This window comes from Diadema setosum, chromosome 19 (assembly GCF_964275005.1).
Source record: "Diadema setosum chromosome 19, eeDiaSeto1, whole genome shotgun sequence".
NCBI lineage: Eukaryota > Metazoa > Echinodermata > Echinoidea > Diadematoida > Diadematidae > Diadema > Diadema setosum.
In genome coordinates this window covers 35,599,579-35,614,887 of record NC_092703.1, presented here as the reverse complement: position 1 = coordinate 35,614,887, position 15,309 = coordinate 35,599,579, and the positions used below count along the sequence as shown (strand labels likewise).

Genomic DNA, 15,309 nt, shown 5'->3' with positions numbered 1-15,309 from the left:
GAAATATTAAGTATCAATATTGCCAACATTCCTTAAACTTAAAAGTTTGTTATAACTCATATTCTTAGTAGAGTATTTATCTGGTATTATTTGTCAGATGTCTGTGATGCTTGGTAAAACAGAAGGTGTACATCAATGTTCTCTGCTTCATGAAAAGAACTAAAATTTGTTTCTCTCTTCCTCTATGAGGTTTTTTTTTTTTTGCAACATGCAGCTGAAAAAAAAAAAATCAAATCAAATAAAATACTTGCAAATGAAGCATGGTGACAAAAAAGATTCAGTGTCAAAAGATTCAGTGTCATCACTGAATCACAATATTCATCTCAAATACTCTTCAACCAAACTTTTTGGTGAGTACTGATCATGACTTTGTCATATCATATCTCATTAATCTGACTTAAATATGAAATATATATATAATATTTACATAACTTTATTAACTTGACATCTTGCACTATACATATGAATTAACAAAAATGATAATATTACAGCAATTTTTAATAGAATCTTCTATCTACAAAAAGCATTCATTACAAGGAGAGTTCTCACAGATCTCTTCCAATTCTGAAGCATTTATTTCTTATCTAAGAATACAAGAACTTACATGTGTCTCAGAACTCTACAACCAAATGCATTTCCCATACCACACATTTTTTATTTGTTTGTGTGTCCTACACGACATGATCTTAATACGCAGATATAATAAGGCATGAATGAAGTAAGCAGACCAGTATCTATTGTGACTTTGCACGTTGAATGAATGAACACACCTACAAACTCTCCAGATTATCAGACAGACTTTTGGGCAATCCTACCAGCCCTGAGAGTCGGATACCATGTATGAACTGGGAACAGATTGCATTTAATACCAATATGAAAATTGCATAAGGATATCTCAAGTTGTCTGCAGCCAAGGATTTCATCGCTAGTCATCTGAGCTTTCGCTGGTTGACGGACGATCCTGGGATCTTCTGCGATCTATGAACAAATATACCAGCAGCAAAAAAAAAAAAAAGGATTTAAACAATATTTATACAGTCAATAAAAGGTTATATTGCTACAGACATTATGCTACAAAAAATATTTTAACTACAACATTTCTGCATTTGTGCTAAAACCAAACATTATCACATGCCAAACTCTAAATTAAGCTTCCAGAAATTATCAAAGAAAACTATCAAGCAGTATATTGTTAAATAATATATTTGCACATTCACCATCACTACAAATATCATGAAACTCGTTAATGTCATTAGTATCACCATCATCATCATCATCAGTGCTATCATCATCATCGTCATCGTCATCACCATCATCATCATCATCATCATCATCATCATCGTCATCGTCATCATCATCACCATCATCATTATCAATCATCATTATTTTGGTTAGCATCATCATCACCACAGCCATTTATCATCTTCATGACCATCATCAGATGAATGACAACACCATTCCCATCATCCCATCAATCTGTTGCTAGGTTACCTCCTCTGATGTGATTCATGGAGGCCAACATCCTCAGCATGAAGGAGGGAGGGACAGTGATGGTGTCTCTCGTCTCTTCAAGCATCAGTTCATTGATTCGGATCACCTGGTTCAAAAAAACATTCCATATTCTAGCATCAAAGTCTACATAAACAACAATGAATCTAAAAGAATATAGAGTTTTATTGTTGTTGTTGTTGTTGTCATTATTTTCATTATTAGCATTATCATTTCCCTCATTATTATTATCATCATCAATATCAGCCGTAGTATTACTACAGCTGTTTCATGTAATTATGAGTTGCATCATTATTTCATATCTGGGGATGTCATGTAGTACAATAATGTATGCTTAAAGAGAAAATCCACCCAAATAATAAATAAACTTCATAACAGAATGATACAAAAATGACAAAAATCGGATAAGAAATAAAGAAGATATGACATTTTAAAATTTCACATTTTTGGGGAAAACATTTCTTGACCAGTCCTTATGAATATTCAAATGAGCTAGTTGATGATGTTATAACCTCACAATTTTGCATGAATATTATACTGTATATGAAATTTGGAAAAAAAAAATTATTTGTAGCTTACTTGCAATACAAGTGAAAACATGTTCTCATACGAAGATATATCAGAGCTAACATCTATTCAATTCTATTTTGGATGGTTTTAAGGCAAGTTTTTATTGATACAGCTGAAATATGAGTTTTTGTCATTTCTGTATATGAAGTGAATAAGAAATTGTGAGAGCATGACAACAATATTCTGTATCTATGGCAACATGACAAGCAGTCTGAATCTGGTAACTTCTTGCATACCTCAGCTGAATTTTCTGGGAAGTATGGCATTTCAGCGAGAGGGGCCCAGAGTTTCACATTGTAGTCAATCCCACTGGTAGCCAGGACTGAAGGAGGATGGGAGTAGGTCAGGAAGTAAGGGGGCAGGGTGATGGGGGTGGAGGTAAGAGTGTGGAGTGATGGGAGCAAAAGGAAGGGGGTGGAGCAATTGGGGAGGGGGTAATAAATGTGGAGTAACAGGAAAGGGATAGGGGTGGGGTGAGGGGGAAGAGGGAAGGGGTAGAATGATGGATGTGGGAGTGCGTGGGGTGATGGAAGGAGAGTGAAGACAGTGTGTGATGTCAGAGGAGGAAAGGGGGTGGAGAAATGAGGGAGGAGACAAGGGGTTGAAGTAATGGGAGGGAAGAGAATGGGAAGGAGTGATGTGATGGGTGGAGTAATGGGAGAGTGAGGGGGAAGGTATTGAATGGGGAAGAAAGGGGGAGAGTAGAAAAAGAGTGAAGAGAGATCACACACCGTTAGCCGACGGCTGACAAGCAGTGCAAATTGAATTTTCCTAGATTCTACATCCATCAAAATCCAAGTCCTGTTGGTTAATATGTGTAGGATTGATTTTAGCTACACAGTCGAATCAAAGACTAAAAATATGAATACTTGATGGCCGATAGAATATAACTGCTAACAAACACACACACACACAAACTCACAGAGATTGGTTCCAAAAGAAATGAATGAACTAAGATATTGTGCTATTTGAAGTTTAAGCACACATAGTTCATACAATTATGAATGAAAATGATAATAACAATGGGCACAGAAATAGACATAACTAACAAATCTCACTAATCCTCTCTGAGTTTTGTATGTTGCCATAGCATAATTCTTTAACATTTACCTGGTCAAATATTCATTTTGCTATTAATGATTATTAATCATAATATATTGTAGGTAGTTTGGTCAGATCTTTTCTAAATAGCTTCAAATCAGAACATTGTAAGAATAAGAAAAACATTCTTTCCTGTGTCTAATGTTTTGCACATGAGTTTTCACAGATAAGCCTCACATTCATTGGAATGGATCAAAGGAAAGGCTTGTTGATTACAGTCTTGTTGTAAACATGTCCATTCTACAAAACTCTGACATCAACCTACTTGGATCCAAAGGATGAGGCTGGACACAGTTGACAACATGTTTGTCGCCCTCTAGCAGCATGACAAGTTTGGCCGTGTGGCGATCCCAGAAGAAGATATGACCACAATCCGAGCCACTCACGATGTAGTGATCACCCCAGAAGTTGGCTTCCTTGATCTAAGTGTAAGAGAGGCATGCAAAACTTGCTCATCTTCCAATGATACAAGGTGAGAAGGATGGATGATGTTACAAATGGTGCCGTCAAGTCTGGATGTTTCAGTACACAGAGTTGGGGCATCTACACAGCTCCAATCTCATCATTCATCTATCTAACGCTAAAACTTGGATCCTCATGACAGCTTCGATATAACGGAAGGTTAATTTGGAGTAAAATTGCAAAACAGATATCATAATTGATCAGAAGCCTAAAGTCAGCTTTCAGTTGTATTCCTAAACTGCCTCTTACATGAGGGTGTTAGGAAGTAGAAGACTTTATTGTTACAGCATGCTTCCAAATATAAAACAGTTGGAATATACATGGCATACTGGTAGAATACAAAACTTTCATGAGTAAAATACATTCACAGTGATGCTACTCAGACTCTCTTTGTAGTCTTAGTGTGAGATATGACATTCAAAGTTATTAAAATTTACTAGAATCAAGGCTGTTGACCAAAACATATCTATAAAACCAGAATTTGAATGAACTAGATGACCACCAGGGACACAATAAATGTCTGTTCTAGGTGAGATAACATCCCTTACCATTGTCCTTGAGTTTCGATGACCTTTGAAAACCATCTTGACCGAAGGAGAGTAAACATTCTTGATAAAGTTTGCCTCCGTCTCCCTTTCCTGTTTGCGTGTTTTGAAGAGCTCCCTTAATCTCATCTCAGCCTCTGATCGTACTCTCTCCCTTGGTCTGGGAACATGACAGGCAACAATATATCAGACTGCATCATTTTCAATCACTGACATGACAATTGCTACAGTCTTAGTTTTTCCAAGGACTTGGGGTTAGGGTTAGGGTTGTGATAGGGTTTTAGGTTTAGTTTGGTGTGAGGATTACGATTAGGGTTATGCTTGAGGGTAAAATTTATATTTGGCTTAACGTACAGATATTGCATAGGAGCAATTATTGCCAGAGGAGCAAATGTCATGGAACCTTTTCAATTACAGAAAGCAAGTTTTTGGACAAAAAAAGTTAATAGCATATTAGACATCATCCCTGAGGTGACAAGACCTTGTATCTCTGAAAACATGGAATTTTCAAGAGAACCCCCTAAAAAAGAAAGAAACTGCTTGCAACATTTTTGAAAAAAAAACCAGCAATTAAAACTCAAATAAGTATTTTGATATTCAAATTTGAGTAAAGTTTTTGAATATATATCAATAGGGATAGAAGGATTTGTCATCTAAGGGAAGATAAAAAGTTATCAAGTTGATTCAGATGTTGCATGTTATGGGCAAATTCCTTTCATTGTTGTTGTCCCTAATAACAAATATTGAAAGTGAAAGATAAATAGAGAGAAACAGGGGCAAAGATGCAGCTATCAGTGAGGATGAAACAACAGATGAGAAAGAGGAGATCTTTGTGTGCATGAAGAGTGCACTGCAAGCTGAAGGGAATGCTCCTTAGGATATTCACAGTATCTCTGCACTTAGGAAGTTTAGAAGATCTTGGAGACATGATAATCATTCACACTTTCAGGGTGATATAGTACCAAACAAGTACCATCTGATATATCAGTAACATTACAATGTACATTGTATAAGCTGTATCATGAGCATCCATGATACAAGGAAATAAATTGAAATGTAATGGTTAAATTCATTTAAACTTTACTTTCACATTACACTTTTGTCCTGAAAAAAAAAAATAAAGCCACAATCAGGCTAACTCAAAATATTGAGCGTTCCTCTATAGGGCGTCTCTCACCATATCACAGAGGATGCAGCTCTATGGTTGCCTGCAGTTTCAAAACACTTTTGATGCTGAAAAATATTCCTATAATCTTATCCTTGTTGGATCACAATGTCTTTTGGTTAACATTGCCTTTAGGATACAATTATAAAAGACATACACTGACAAGATTGCCATTAGAAAATAAAATATTTTTTGGTCTATTTTTTTTGAATACTTTTTGCCTGTTTGTTTGTTTGTTTGTTTTGTTTGTTTGTTTTTGAGGGGATTCATGTTTTAGAGCCGTTAAGGTAACTGACATGAATCCATGTTATGAATTAGTTTATGTCAAGTTTGTACTGAATAATTCCTTGAAGTGAGGACAGTGTACACTTTCTATGTCCAGGATTCAAATAATGATGTGAGGCAAAGTAATATCAACATGGTAATCAAAGGGTTAGACCTACTGGTGGGGTGCTTCCCTTGGAGCTGGTGTCTTCTTGACCCTCTCTGCCCCCATCACAGCCATGTCTTCTTCACTGTCTGATTCACTGCACGTCATGGACCGGCTGCTGCCACTCCTACCATCACTGGCTCCACCGGAATCCTTCTTACTGCTCTCTCCTCCCTCTTTCTTCCCTCCACCTCCACCTCCTCCTCCTCCTCCTCCTCTTGCTCCTTCTTCTCTCCTCCCCTCCTCCTTCTCCTTCCCCTCATCCAGGGAAGACCTGGTCTCTGTGATACCGGTGGTAGAGAGACTGCTGCTGGAGCTAGCCGCACTGGATGCCAGTTCTGATGGACTCCTTGACCCTTCACACACACTCCTCCTCCGTGACTTGGTGTGCTCCAGGCTACTCTGTTTGGTCAGTCTTGGCTAGCAAGGCAATAGTGTTGGAAATATAACTTTCATCTTGTTTGCAATCACACTATAAATTTTCTTCTTAACCCGTTGAGGACAGGTCCCCGAGTATACTCGGGCAGGTGTCTATGGGAAATGCATGTTGTAGTAAACGCAGTCTGTCCTCAACGGGTTAACATCTGTTAACCCATTGAGGACGGTTTGATTTGGCTACAACACGCATTTCCCATAGATGCTTGCCTGAGTATACTCTGGACTCATCCTCAACGAGTTATATGCACTATCAGAAACAAAAAGGTTTAGTAGTTGCTTAGTAATCCATGAGAAAATCCTTGTATTGTTAATGATAATGTTGTTCCAGAAGACATCTCTAAAAGCACAAGTTGGTCAGGTGTGCACCTGTAAATATAAGCAAGTGTTTCCTCACACATTAATAGCAAAATAAAATACATTCTATTAATATCATTTGCATCTGTGATATAAACTTCATCTCAGGTATTATCATGAAAGGCACGGCACTTGTCAGATATATACAATAATGACAAATTTTCATTGGGATTGTCACAAAGATGTCAACAAACTTTAGTTCTCACCTGTGGATTTTTGTCTTCCATCCGATCTCCCAGAGCAAAGATGCCTTTCCTATCATCTTCATTGACAGTGTGCTGCTTCTTTTCCTTGTCCTCCTCCTTGCTAGACCTTGATCCATCTCTCCTCAAACTCTCCGCCCCTTCATCTGTCATTGCTACACTACTTCCACCATCCTGTGAGGTCTCACCCAAGCCTGCTGCCTTTCCTCCATCAGCTCCAGGTTGGCATGGCTCCTCCACGCTCTGACCCGGTGACCCACTGGATGGCTTTTCTTCTGACTTAGATTTTGTTTCTGACCCTGGACTATCCCCTGGTAAACTGCTACAACTTGCCGAACCCTTGACGGAGGCGCCATCTGCCTTTTCCTTCTGCCTCAACCCCCTGTCTGTATCATCACTCTTTGTTTCTCGATCGTCACCCTGACCTTTGACCCCCTTGGTGGGTTTGGAAGGACCACCTGCTGCCCCTCCAACCTTGGCTTTACTTCCACCACCAGCGGGACTTGCACCTGACTCAAACTTGCTGATGAGGTCTCTGGCAGACTGTGCACCCAAAGTGGCTCCATCCGATGCTGCCCCGCCCGTCTGTGGACTTTCCGGCGATGGCTGGGAGGAGGATGCGGACGATGAGGCGGGGTCCGTCTGCCTCCGGCCGTCTCGAGGAGGAGATCGTCCGGAGGCAGAGGGGGACTCCTCCAGCCAGCGGGCTAGCATCTCAGACATCCTCTGGATGATGGTTGGCCTAGGACGCTCTTCTATAATGATTAGATGAAAAGGATGCCGTTACAATCTCTACAAGTAATAATGATAATTGTGAGGCTGACACTAATGATGATGATGATAATGATTATAATAACTATTGTCATTATGATACAATCAACAAATTTGTGTTAAAGTACAAAACTACTTCTTCCAGAAACCTTTAACATGTCATATGTGCTGCAAGTGGAGAGTAATTTTCTCCCATTGTGTGCTCTTCAAAGAGGTAAATCAAGTCCTCTTTAAATAAACTAGAAAAGTGAAAATATGTTGAATTTTCTATATATTTTCTTTATATCTTTGTCTGTATGCGACACCACAATATATTATAGTCTTCTGATTTAGTGATGGCTGCACCAAAGCTGTAAAAATTCTTAAACTTTTGACTGATTGCCCCATTTCCTCAAACTTCACTGATATGTTCTACTAATATTGGTGCATTCACTTACTGTGAAACATATATTCGCGGCATGAAAATTTCGCAAATGGGAGCCAACAGGCTTTCTTGCAGCTTGAAATTTTCGTGAATTTCTACTGGCATCCAATGCATATTGTGTAGGCAAGAACTTTCGCGTGCATATTAATTTCACGAATTTTGGCGTTCATGAAATTCGCAAAATTAAAATGCACATGAACATTCCTCGTTTTACAGTAATCTGCATATATATTTGGGTTTCATTCTTCCTTTAATTTTCCTGTCTGTAATGTTACATGTGAGGCTAAGAATTAATCCAACATCACAAGTCAAAGCAGACATACCTTCTGTCTGCTCACTACGAGGCCTGGCCCTTGGACCCGTGTCAGACCAGTCACCTCGTAATCTAAGCCGCTTCACTGGATTACCTGGTGATATCTAAGAAAATATGATGGGGGGGGGGAAGATATTAGATGGCTGAATATACAATCATCCCACAATACGAAAATGGACATGGATTTGACTATATTGCACTCAATTTGTGTCATAAATGTTAGGTACAAAAGACATGTACATTCACAGGCTACTTCTCACTTTCGAAAGTATTCATCAAGGGAAGCAGAATCATTTTGAACTAACACACACTGAGGGAAAAGGAAATAATCTACTCAGATACTAGAGCTGGGGCACATTACTACATCTACTGAGTCATATTGATGACTGTCACATGGAAAGTCCTGTATGCTCTATACACCAATGATTACTAGATTCTTGATTCTTGGTTCTCATGTCACATGAAGGAAAAGTTCCTCCACTACTGTCCTGGCCCTTGTGCATACAATGTGATCATGGAAAGGTAACCAGTGAATTAAACAAGGCTGAGAAATGATATTTCCATCCTGTACAAAATGAATCATATGATGAAGTTCCCCATCTCCATAACGCCACCCATTATGGAAAGAGGTTTCCAGAATCAAGCCAGGCATCTTACCACATCTCTGTCATCACCTAGCTCCTCCCCCGAAGCCTCAGCCAGTGACCCATCCCCAAAATATCCCTTAGCCCCGCCTCCTTCATCATCCATGCTGCTGCTGTACAGGTAGATGTAGTCTGAGGAGTAGCTGACCAGCACACTGTCTCCGCCACGAGAGTAGGTCAGGGAGGTGGGGCGACTGTACTTGTTCTTCAGGTGGGCGGGGCAGAATCTGCTTAGGATACCTTGCATGCCCCGCCCTACTGAGTTCCCTGAATACCAAGATGAATGTGCAGTGATGAATGGGCAGTGACATCAATGCATATTCAAATGATGGGCTCACCACAACTTAGCAGCGTTTTGGATTTTGAAAGAAGAATTTTACCTGCCTCAATTATCAATACAAGATTTGAAATCACTTCTACAACAGGACTGAAAAGTCCTCCACAACTTTCATCGTAATCACTTCACTTGATAATAAACATATGGATACTTGGACGTACATGAAATATCTTGGATTAAAAGGCATGTTTCTATCATTTCCTTGAAAATATAGAACATAAAGAGTGCACACTTTGTAAAAAGAAGTATTAAAAGTGGCAAAGACTTACTGCTCTGTGTCAAGGTGAACATACAAATAATTTTAATTGGTTCTCAGTGCATATGTATATTGAATGAAAAAGATATACAGCTCTTACCCATAGCCCAAATATATTCAGTCTAAACCTTGTTCTTTCTATATCACACACTTCAAAAATATGCAACTCACAGCAAAGAATGCACAAAGGTTATGGCACATAAGGGGAATGTCGCACCACTCTGATATCTTACCAGAGAGTTTCGTGCCCAGCATTCGGCGATCAAAGATGAGGACCGAGCTGTCGGAGCAGCCTACGGCGAGGTGATACGGGAGGACGGGATTGACTGATAGAGCAGTCACAGCTCGACGGCAATTTATCAACACATCCTGATTACAACAGTTCAGAGAAAATAACATGAAACGGGAGAAGGCAAAGTAGAGGAAAGTGAATATGTATGGATGTGTTTATGTGTTTGAGAGAGCAGGAAAAATAGAGCAAGAAAGAGAGAGAAAAGAGATGGAAAGAGGTTAAAGGAAAGAATAATGGTAACAAGTCATATTAGACTTGAAGTAATAGTTGTAATTGAGAGGTTGGGGTATGCAAAAGCACAGTCATTCAACATGGAGCCCCAAGAGTAGAATGAAGTCAAGTATATAAATCATCTCAATAAAACAGATAATTCCATGTGTCCTCATCTACACTGTACTGTTAATGATTTAAAAGAGAAAGTATATTTTGCAAAAAGGACAAAATACTTTGGTAATTAATATCACATTATAAATTCTTTACATCTTTGTGCATATTTGATATGTTTACAGTTGTAAACTGCATGGTGTGGATTGTATGTGCAGAATGCAACAAAATGCAAAGAATAAATTCTACGATTCCACATTTCTGACAGTAGTCCTAAGATGAAATGGATATTTTCACCGCAGCACTTTACTTCAGACAGCTGAGAAGTGTCTGTGCATTGACTCAAAAGAACATTTGGAGCATTTTGCCCTCTGAAATATATGAAAACTCACATCCTCACAATTCTCTTTGGAGCAGCTGGTTTTTATGCGAAGGTCGTACCACCTCACCATGGTATCCTCTCCACATGACATGAAGGTGTTGGGGTCAGAGGGAAGGGTCACGACCTGGAAGTACAAATGAAAACAACTTTGCAAATTGCCACACATTAAATGCTGCTCCATAGTTTGGGGACATGTAAACACTGGATGTAACCTTTTAGTAGACCTACTTCATCAATCCTCTATTCAACTCTCACCAGAAAGAAATGGAAAATCACATCAAGAAGAATTCATTGTTGTTAATGACATTTGGTGAGATTTTATGACCTGATCATGATAGCTCTGTAAAACTTTGAACCAAGCAGGCAATATCATAGACTTTCTGGATGTCAGTAAGGTGGCTATGATGGCGATCTATCCACCTTAAAACATATCTGTTACTGTCAGTTAAATGTACATGTGACTACAAAATCTTCCTCATTTGTGGATTCTCATATCCTTATTTGTTGGTTCTCAACAGACCACCTTATTATATTTACCACAGATATGAAATACACTGAAGGCCCAGTTGAGGTCAGTCATAAGATATCAATTAGGTCCCAGTCATTTGGTCCTTTTGATAAATATAACACAGGGTTAAATTCTATAATGAAATAATGATTAATCTATCCATGTTGAGACAAACTAAAGACAATAACAGAAACACACACATCAAACCAGGCTATCTCTTGTCTCAACACTTCATGTATGTATGCAAATTCAATTCATGTAAATGATTCAAATGTAAATCTCTAGGACTCAAGCGTACCAGTGTATGAACACTTGTTTCTGGCTTGATCTATCTGTCTGGTTAAACTCAGGCCACAAACCATCAATAGTGTGCCTGACTAAATGCTACAGGCAGTCATCCTATTGACAGCAGACGTCTCACCTCGTATGTTGTACCATGATGACAGTTGAAGATGTTCTGCCCATATGTAGCTGGGCTCTCCACATCTGTGTAGATAATACATCCATCCCCTGAACATGATACTACCTGGATAAAATGAAACATGTGATGACAACACATTCCAAACAACAAAGTCAGATATGCTTCCCCGATCTTTGATTAGCACTGCTGTACACATGAATGTCAGTTGATACAGTGTGTCAATGTGTGTATTCCACATGTTGCCTGCTGGATTCAGTTTTACTTCGAGCAGTTTCTTGTTTTGCTATAGATATTAGTTGCAATGTGAAAACATGTTTGGTTCTACAAGCAATGCTGTCAACGGGTTGCAGATGATAGATGATAGGAGGAGAATTCACCTCAAATAAGTTACTTCAATATCACTTTGAATACAGGTGAAAAGAAAGCAATTTATCATTCAAAGTTTGAGAGTGGAATCAAACAAGAAAAGTAAAGCAGAGTGTTAGTGAAGTGCTACTGAATGGGGATGTCATGACAGATTTTTTGAGGGAATCCAAACAGTGTGTGAGGAGGGATCTAATAAAATATCTCACACCAAAATAATTACATCTTTCAGGTGCACCATTTGATCTTGATACACACTGAGAAGAGTCATGAAGGAAACATGTTTATTCAGAAAGTGTGAGGTAAATGGCATTTCTAACATAAACCAAATAGGAGGTGAAGCAAGCAATGGCACATTCATACCCTTAAATGAGTCACCAATTGAAAGCCACTTACAGCAATTGTAGATAGATGACCGACCCACACTCAGATGTTCAAAAACTTTTTGTTTATTTGTTACCATCTCACTAAAACTGCAACTGATTTGTTGCTCTTATACCATTGCATTTATGTGACATCAATCTCCCCTTGGAGCTCACTCTCTATAATCATAAAATTCATTAATGTGAAGAAGATACCTGCGAACAGTCAAAGTGGTAGTAATGAACAAGTAACATGGGATTGTCTTTGAAGTGGAGCATGTTGAATTACCTGCTGATCTCTGGTATATGGCAAGAACTTTGCACTGAAGATGTTGGATCTGTGGCCTGAGGGAACGCTGGTGACGAGTTGTCTGTTGTGAGGGTTGGTGAAGCAAAGCTTCTTGTCATCGGAGCCTGAAAGGATCAGGCTGCCGGTGTCATTCCAGCAGATGGAGTTCACCTGGAGCAGAGGTTATGAATCAAGCTTTGGGTTATGCATATATGCACAGTCAGGTCTGCCAACATTCCCACATCCAAATCAGGGAGATTCCACACAGCAATTGGGGATATCTGTGTGGTACATGCATTTCAAAATAATTCACAAATTAGGGAGATTTTAATATTCTCTTATTCAGACAGGAACAGATTTTGACATTTTCAGGGAGACTCCTACAGAATTAAGCACAGTGCTCCTATGTATGCTCCTGTGTATGGTGTTCTAGTATGTAAAAGAAACATTACCCATCTGAACCAACAATCCATAAGCAGTTTGATCACAGCTTTTACACCATGCCATAGGTTGACGTTGATGAATTGGTGAACAACAATGCTGAGTTCATAAAAATAGCAGAAAAGGATAGTCTAGGTGGAAGCGTATGGTCTGACAAAACCCACCACTGGCCAATGACTAGTAAAGCATGGGTAGTCAGAAGATCACAGATCACCCAAGAACATTGTATACATTGTAAATTGAGTCAAACTTAATCTAAAAAGGCATTCAAATTGAAATGCATGAAAATGTGGAAATAACTAAAAAAAAAAAATGTATAACATATTCCAACTTTATGTGTGGTAAGAATAGTACTATAAGTCATACAAAGGTAGAAAAGTTAATACATGTAATACTGAAAATACACTCGAATACTTGTTATATGGCTTTCAAGACGGTAACATAAATTCATTAAATTGCAGTACGCAAGCATTTTATGTAGGAGAGAGAGAGAGAGAGAGAGAGAGACTGAAATAAGTTTTCATCAAGAGGAAATATTGATAATAATGAACATACACATCCTCTGTGGACATCTAATGTTGTATCCAGTTGCAAGCGCTGCACAAAATCCCTGCTGCCTGGACATTGGAAATGAAAGAAAGCTGATTCAGCACTTACATTTACCACTGAAAAAAAAAAAAAACCCTCTTCAATACAAATGAACTAAAAAAATCAGAAATGCATTAAGAAAAGTAAATGCAATTATAAGACTATTCTGTGGAGAGTGTGCTTCAGTCCCATCCACAAACAAAAGAAAATAAACATGTATGGAGTTGGATTACTGAAATATATGAAAATGTTGACCTGGGAGCTGGAAGTGTTTTCATAAAAAAAAAAAGAAAGAAAAGAGCTATGGATATGCACAGAAAAAAAAAAAAAAAACTAACATGCAAAAAGACAGAGGCATACAAAACCACTTATCTAGGTTTGGTATCACCATGATGTTCTGGGGTGGTTCATAAAGTGAGCACGGTACTCAATTGCACGCTGTAGCCTAAATGGGATAATACTAGTCACAAATTTTGTAAACTAACAAACTCAAGTGAAATGTAACTTTTAAGACTGTGAACAAGTTTAAAAGGTGGGTAATGGCCTGCTAACACACCCAAGACAAGCTGAAGCTGTTGCGTGTAAGTTGCACATGGGTACATAACCCAGGGCGGGGCGCTCCTTGTAGCTGGTTCTACACAGTGTAAACAGACTTACACTTAGCGTTCGGAGACTACAGTACGGAACCAGGCCAGTGACATGACAAGGACAGCTACGACAGACAGCTCCGCTCAGCTATAATTTATGTCTACTAGTACTAGCACTAAATTAATTGTTACAGCTTACAGAAGATCAGAGGCAGACTCATTAACATACGACATACAGTTATATTACTAAAAGATAAGATATGTGGAATTGAATGTCACATGCTCAACTTGCCATAGGACACGGAAAAGAAGAAGCATTTCATCAAATTTCTTTCCCCCAGGCCCGCGCCCTGCCCCACCACGGCGCGGCCTCGCGAATATGGCACCGGCACAGAATTTATACTGCAGTGCTCCATCACTCACATTTATCGTGTGATTGGAAGAAAGTGAACTAAATTTACAGCGATCTACAAACAACAAGCCTGACAAACAATGACTAGTTTTACATGACCATGATGACCGATGATTGCATAAATATTGTAATTCAACAGCATTCAGCATGCACCATGCACCAACTGGCAACTGATATGTGCGTAGATCCAGACACAACATGGAAAGCAATATGTGGGGCACTGGAAATAAGATTGCCATACATCGGATGAATTTCGAGTTATTGTCGGAATGTAAGGTCGGAAGAATGTAGAATCGACAATTTATCAAGAACTAACCAAATACAGCATCCCTGATGGCACGTTCATCTCGGAATCCAAAAGTTCTACGACTTGTTGTGAGAGGAAAACTCACATTCCGATCCATAGTCGGTTCACATAAACAATCAGTCAACCTCTGGTTTACGTGCGATGTATGTGTGTGTGTGTGCGGTTTTTGTTTTTGTTTGTGTGTGTGTGTGTTGTGTGTGGGGGGGGGGGTGGGGGCGGGGTGGGGGCGGGGGGGGGGGGGGGGGGAGAAGCGGGTAGCTGTATCACGGTACGCCGGGACTTTTGTGTTTGTGTTTTTGTTTTGTTTCGTTTTTGTTTTGTTTTGTTTTGTTCTTGCTTGTCAGAAGGTTTGGGGAGAGAAATGGCAGTAAAAAAAATGTAGAGCCTAATTAAAGACCAGTGACCCATCGTAATTGGTTAGGCCTACAATACCCCTCCCTTTAGGAAAAAAGTATAAGATCCTCCCCTCTTGCAGCTAGGGGCCTATTAAAGAGGGAAACTTCAAAATGCA

The 15,309-nt window shown here is 39.1% G+C and overlaps 1 protein-coding gene across 1 annotated transcript; it reads right to left on the bottom strand.

Annotated features, from left to right (window-relative positions):
* Positions 1–469: 469 nt before the first annotated feature.
* LOC140242479 (DDB1- and CUL4-associated factor 6-like) lies at positions 470–14,917 on the bottom strand. The gene is made up of 15 exons (XM_072322212.1): positions 14,808–14,917; positions 13,460–13,521; positions 12,464–12,634; positions 11,450–11,554; positions 10,531–10,644; positions 9,756–9,891; positions 8,943–9,196; positions 8,296–8,389; positions 6,781–7,532; positions 5,796–6,202; positions 4,191–4,347; positions 3,446–3,602; positions 2,316–2,401; positions 1,492–1,597; positions 470–978 (listed from the first exon to the last, which is right to left on the bottom strand). Exons 1-15 carry the CDS (start codon positions 14,893–14,895, stop codon positions 926–928), a joined length of 2,742 nt encoding a protein of 913 aa, XP_072178313.1. The 5' UTR covers positions 14,896–14,917; the 3' UTR covers positions 470–925.
* Positions 14,918–15,309: the final 392 nt, after the last annotated feature.

Bases quoted from the DNA above. Each gene is read 5' to 3' on its own strand.
- LOC140242479 (XM_072322212.1), bottom strand. From the start codon at position 14,895: ATGGATCGGAATGTGAGTTTTCCTCTCACAACAAGTCGTAGAACTTTT. The intron at 7,533-8,295 runs GTATGTCTGCTT...TAATCATTATAG, and splicing joins TCGTAGTGAGCAGACAGAAG to AAGAGCGTCCTAGGCCAACC. The intron at 1,598-2,315 runs GTATGCAAGAAG...TTTTTGAACCAG, and splicing joins TCCCAGAAAATTCAGCTGAG to GTGATCCGAATCAATGAACT.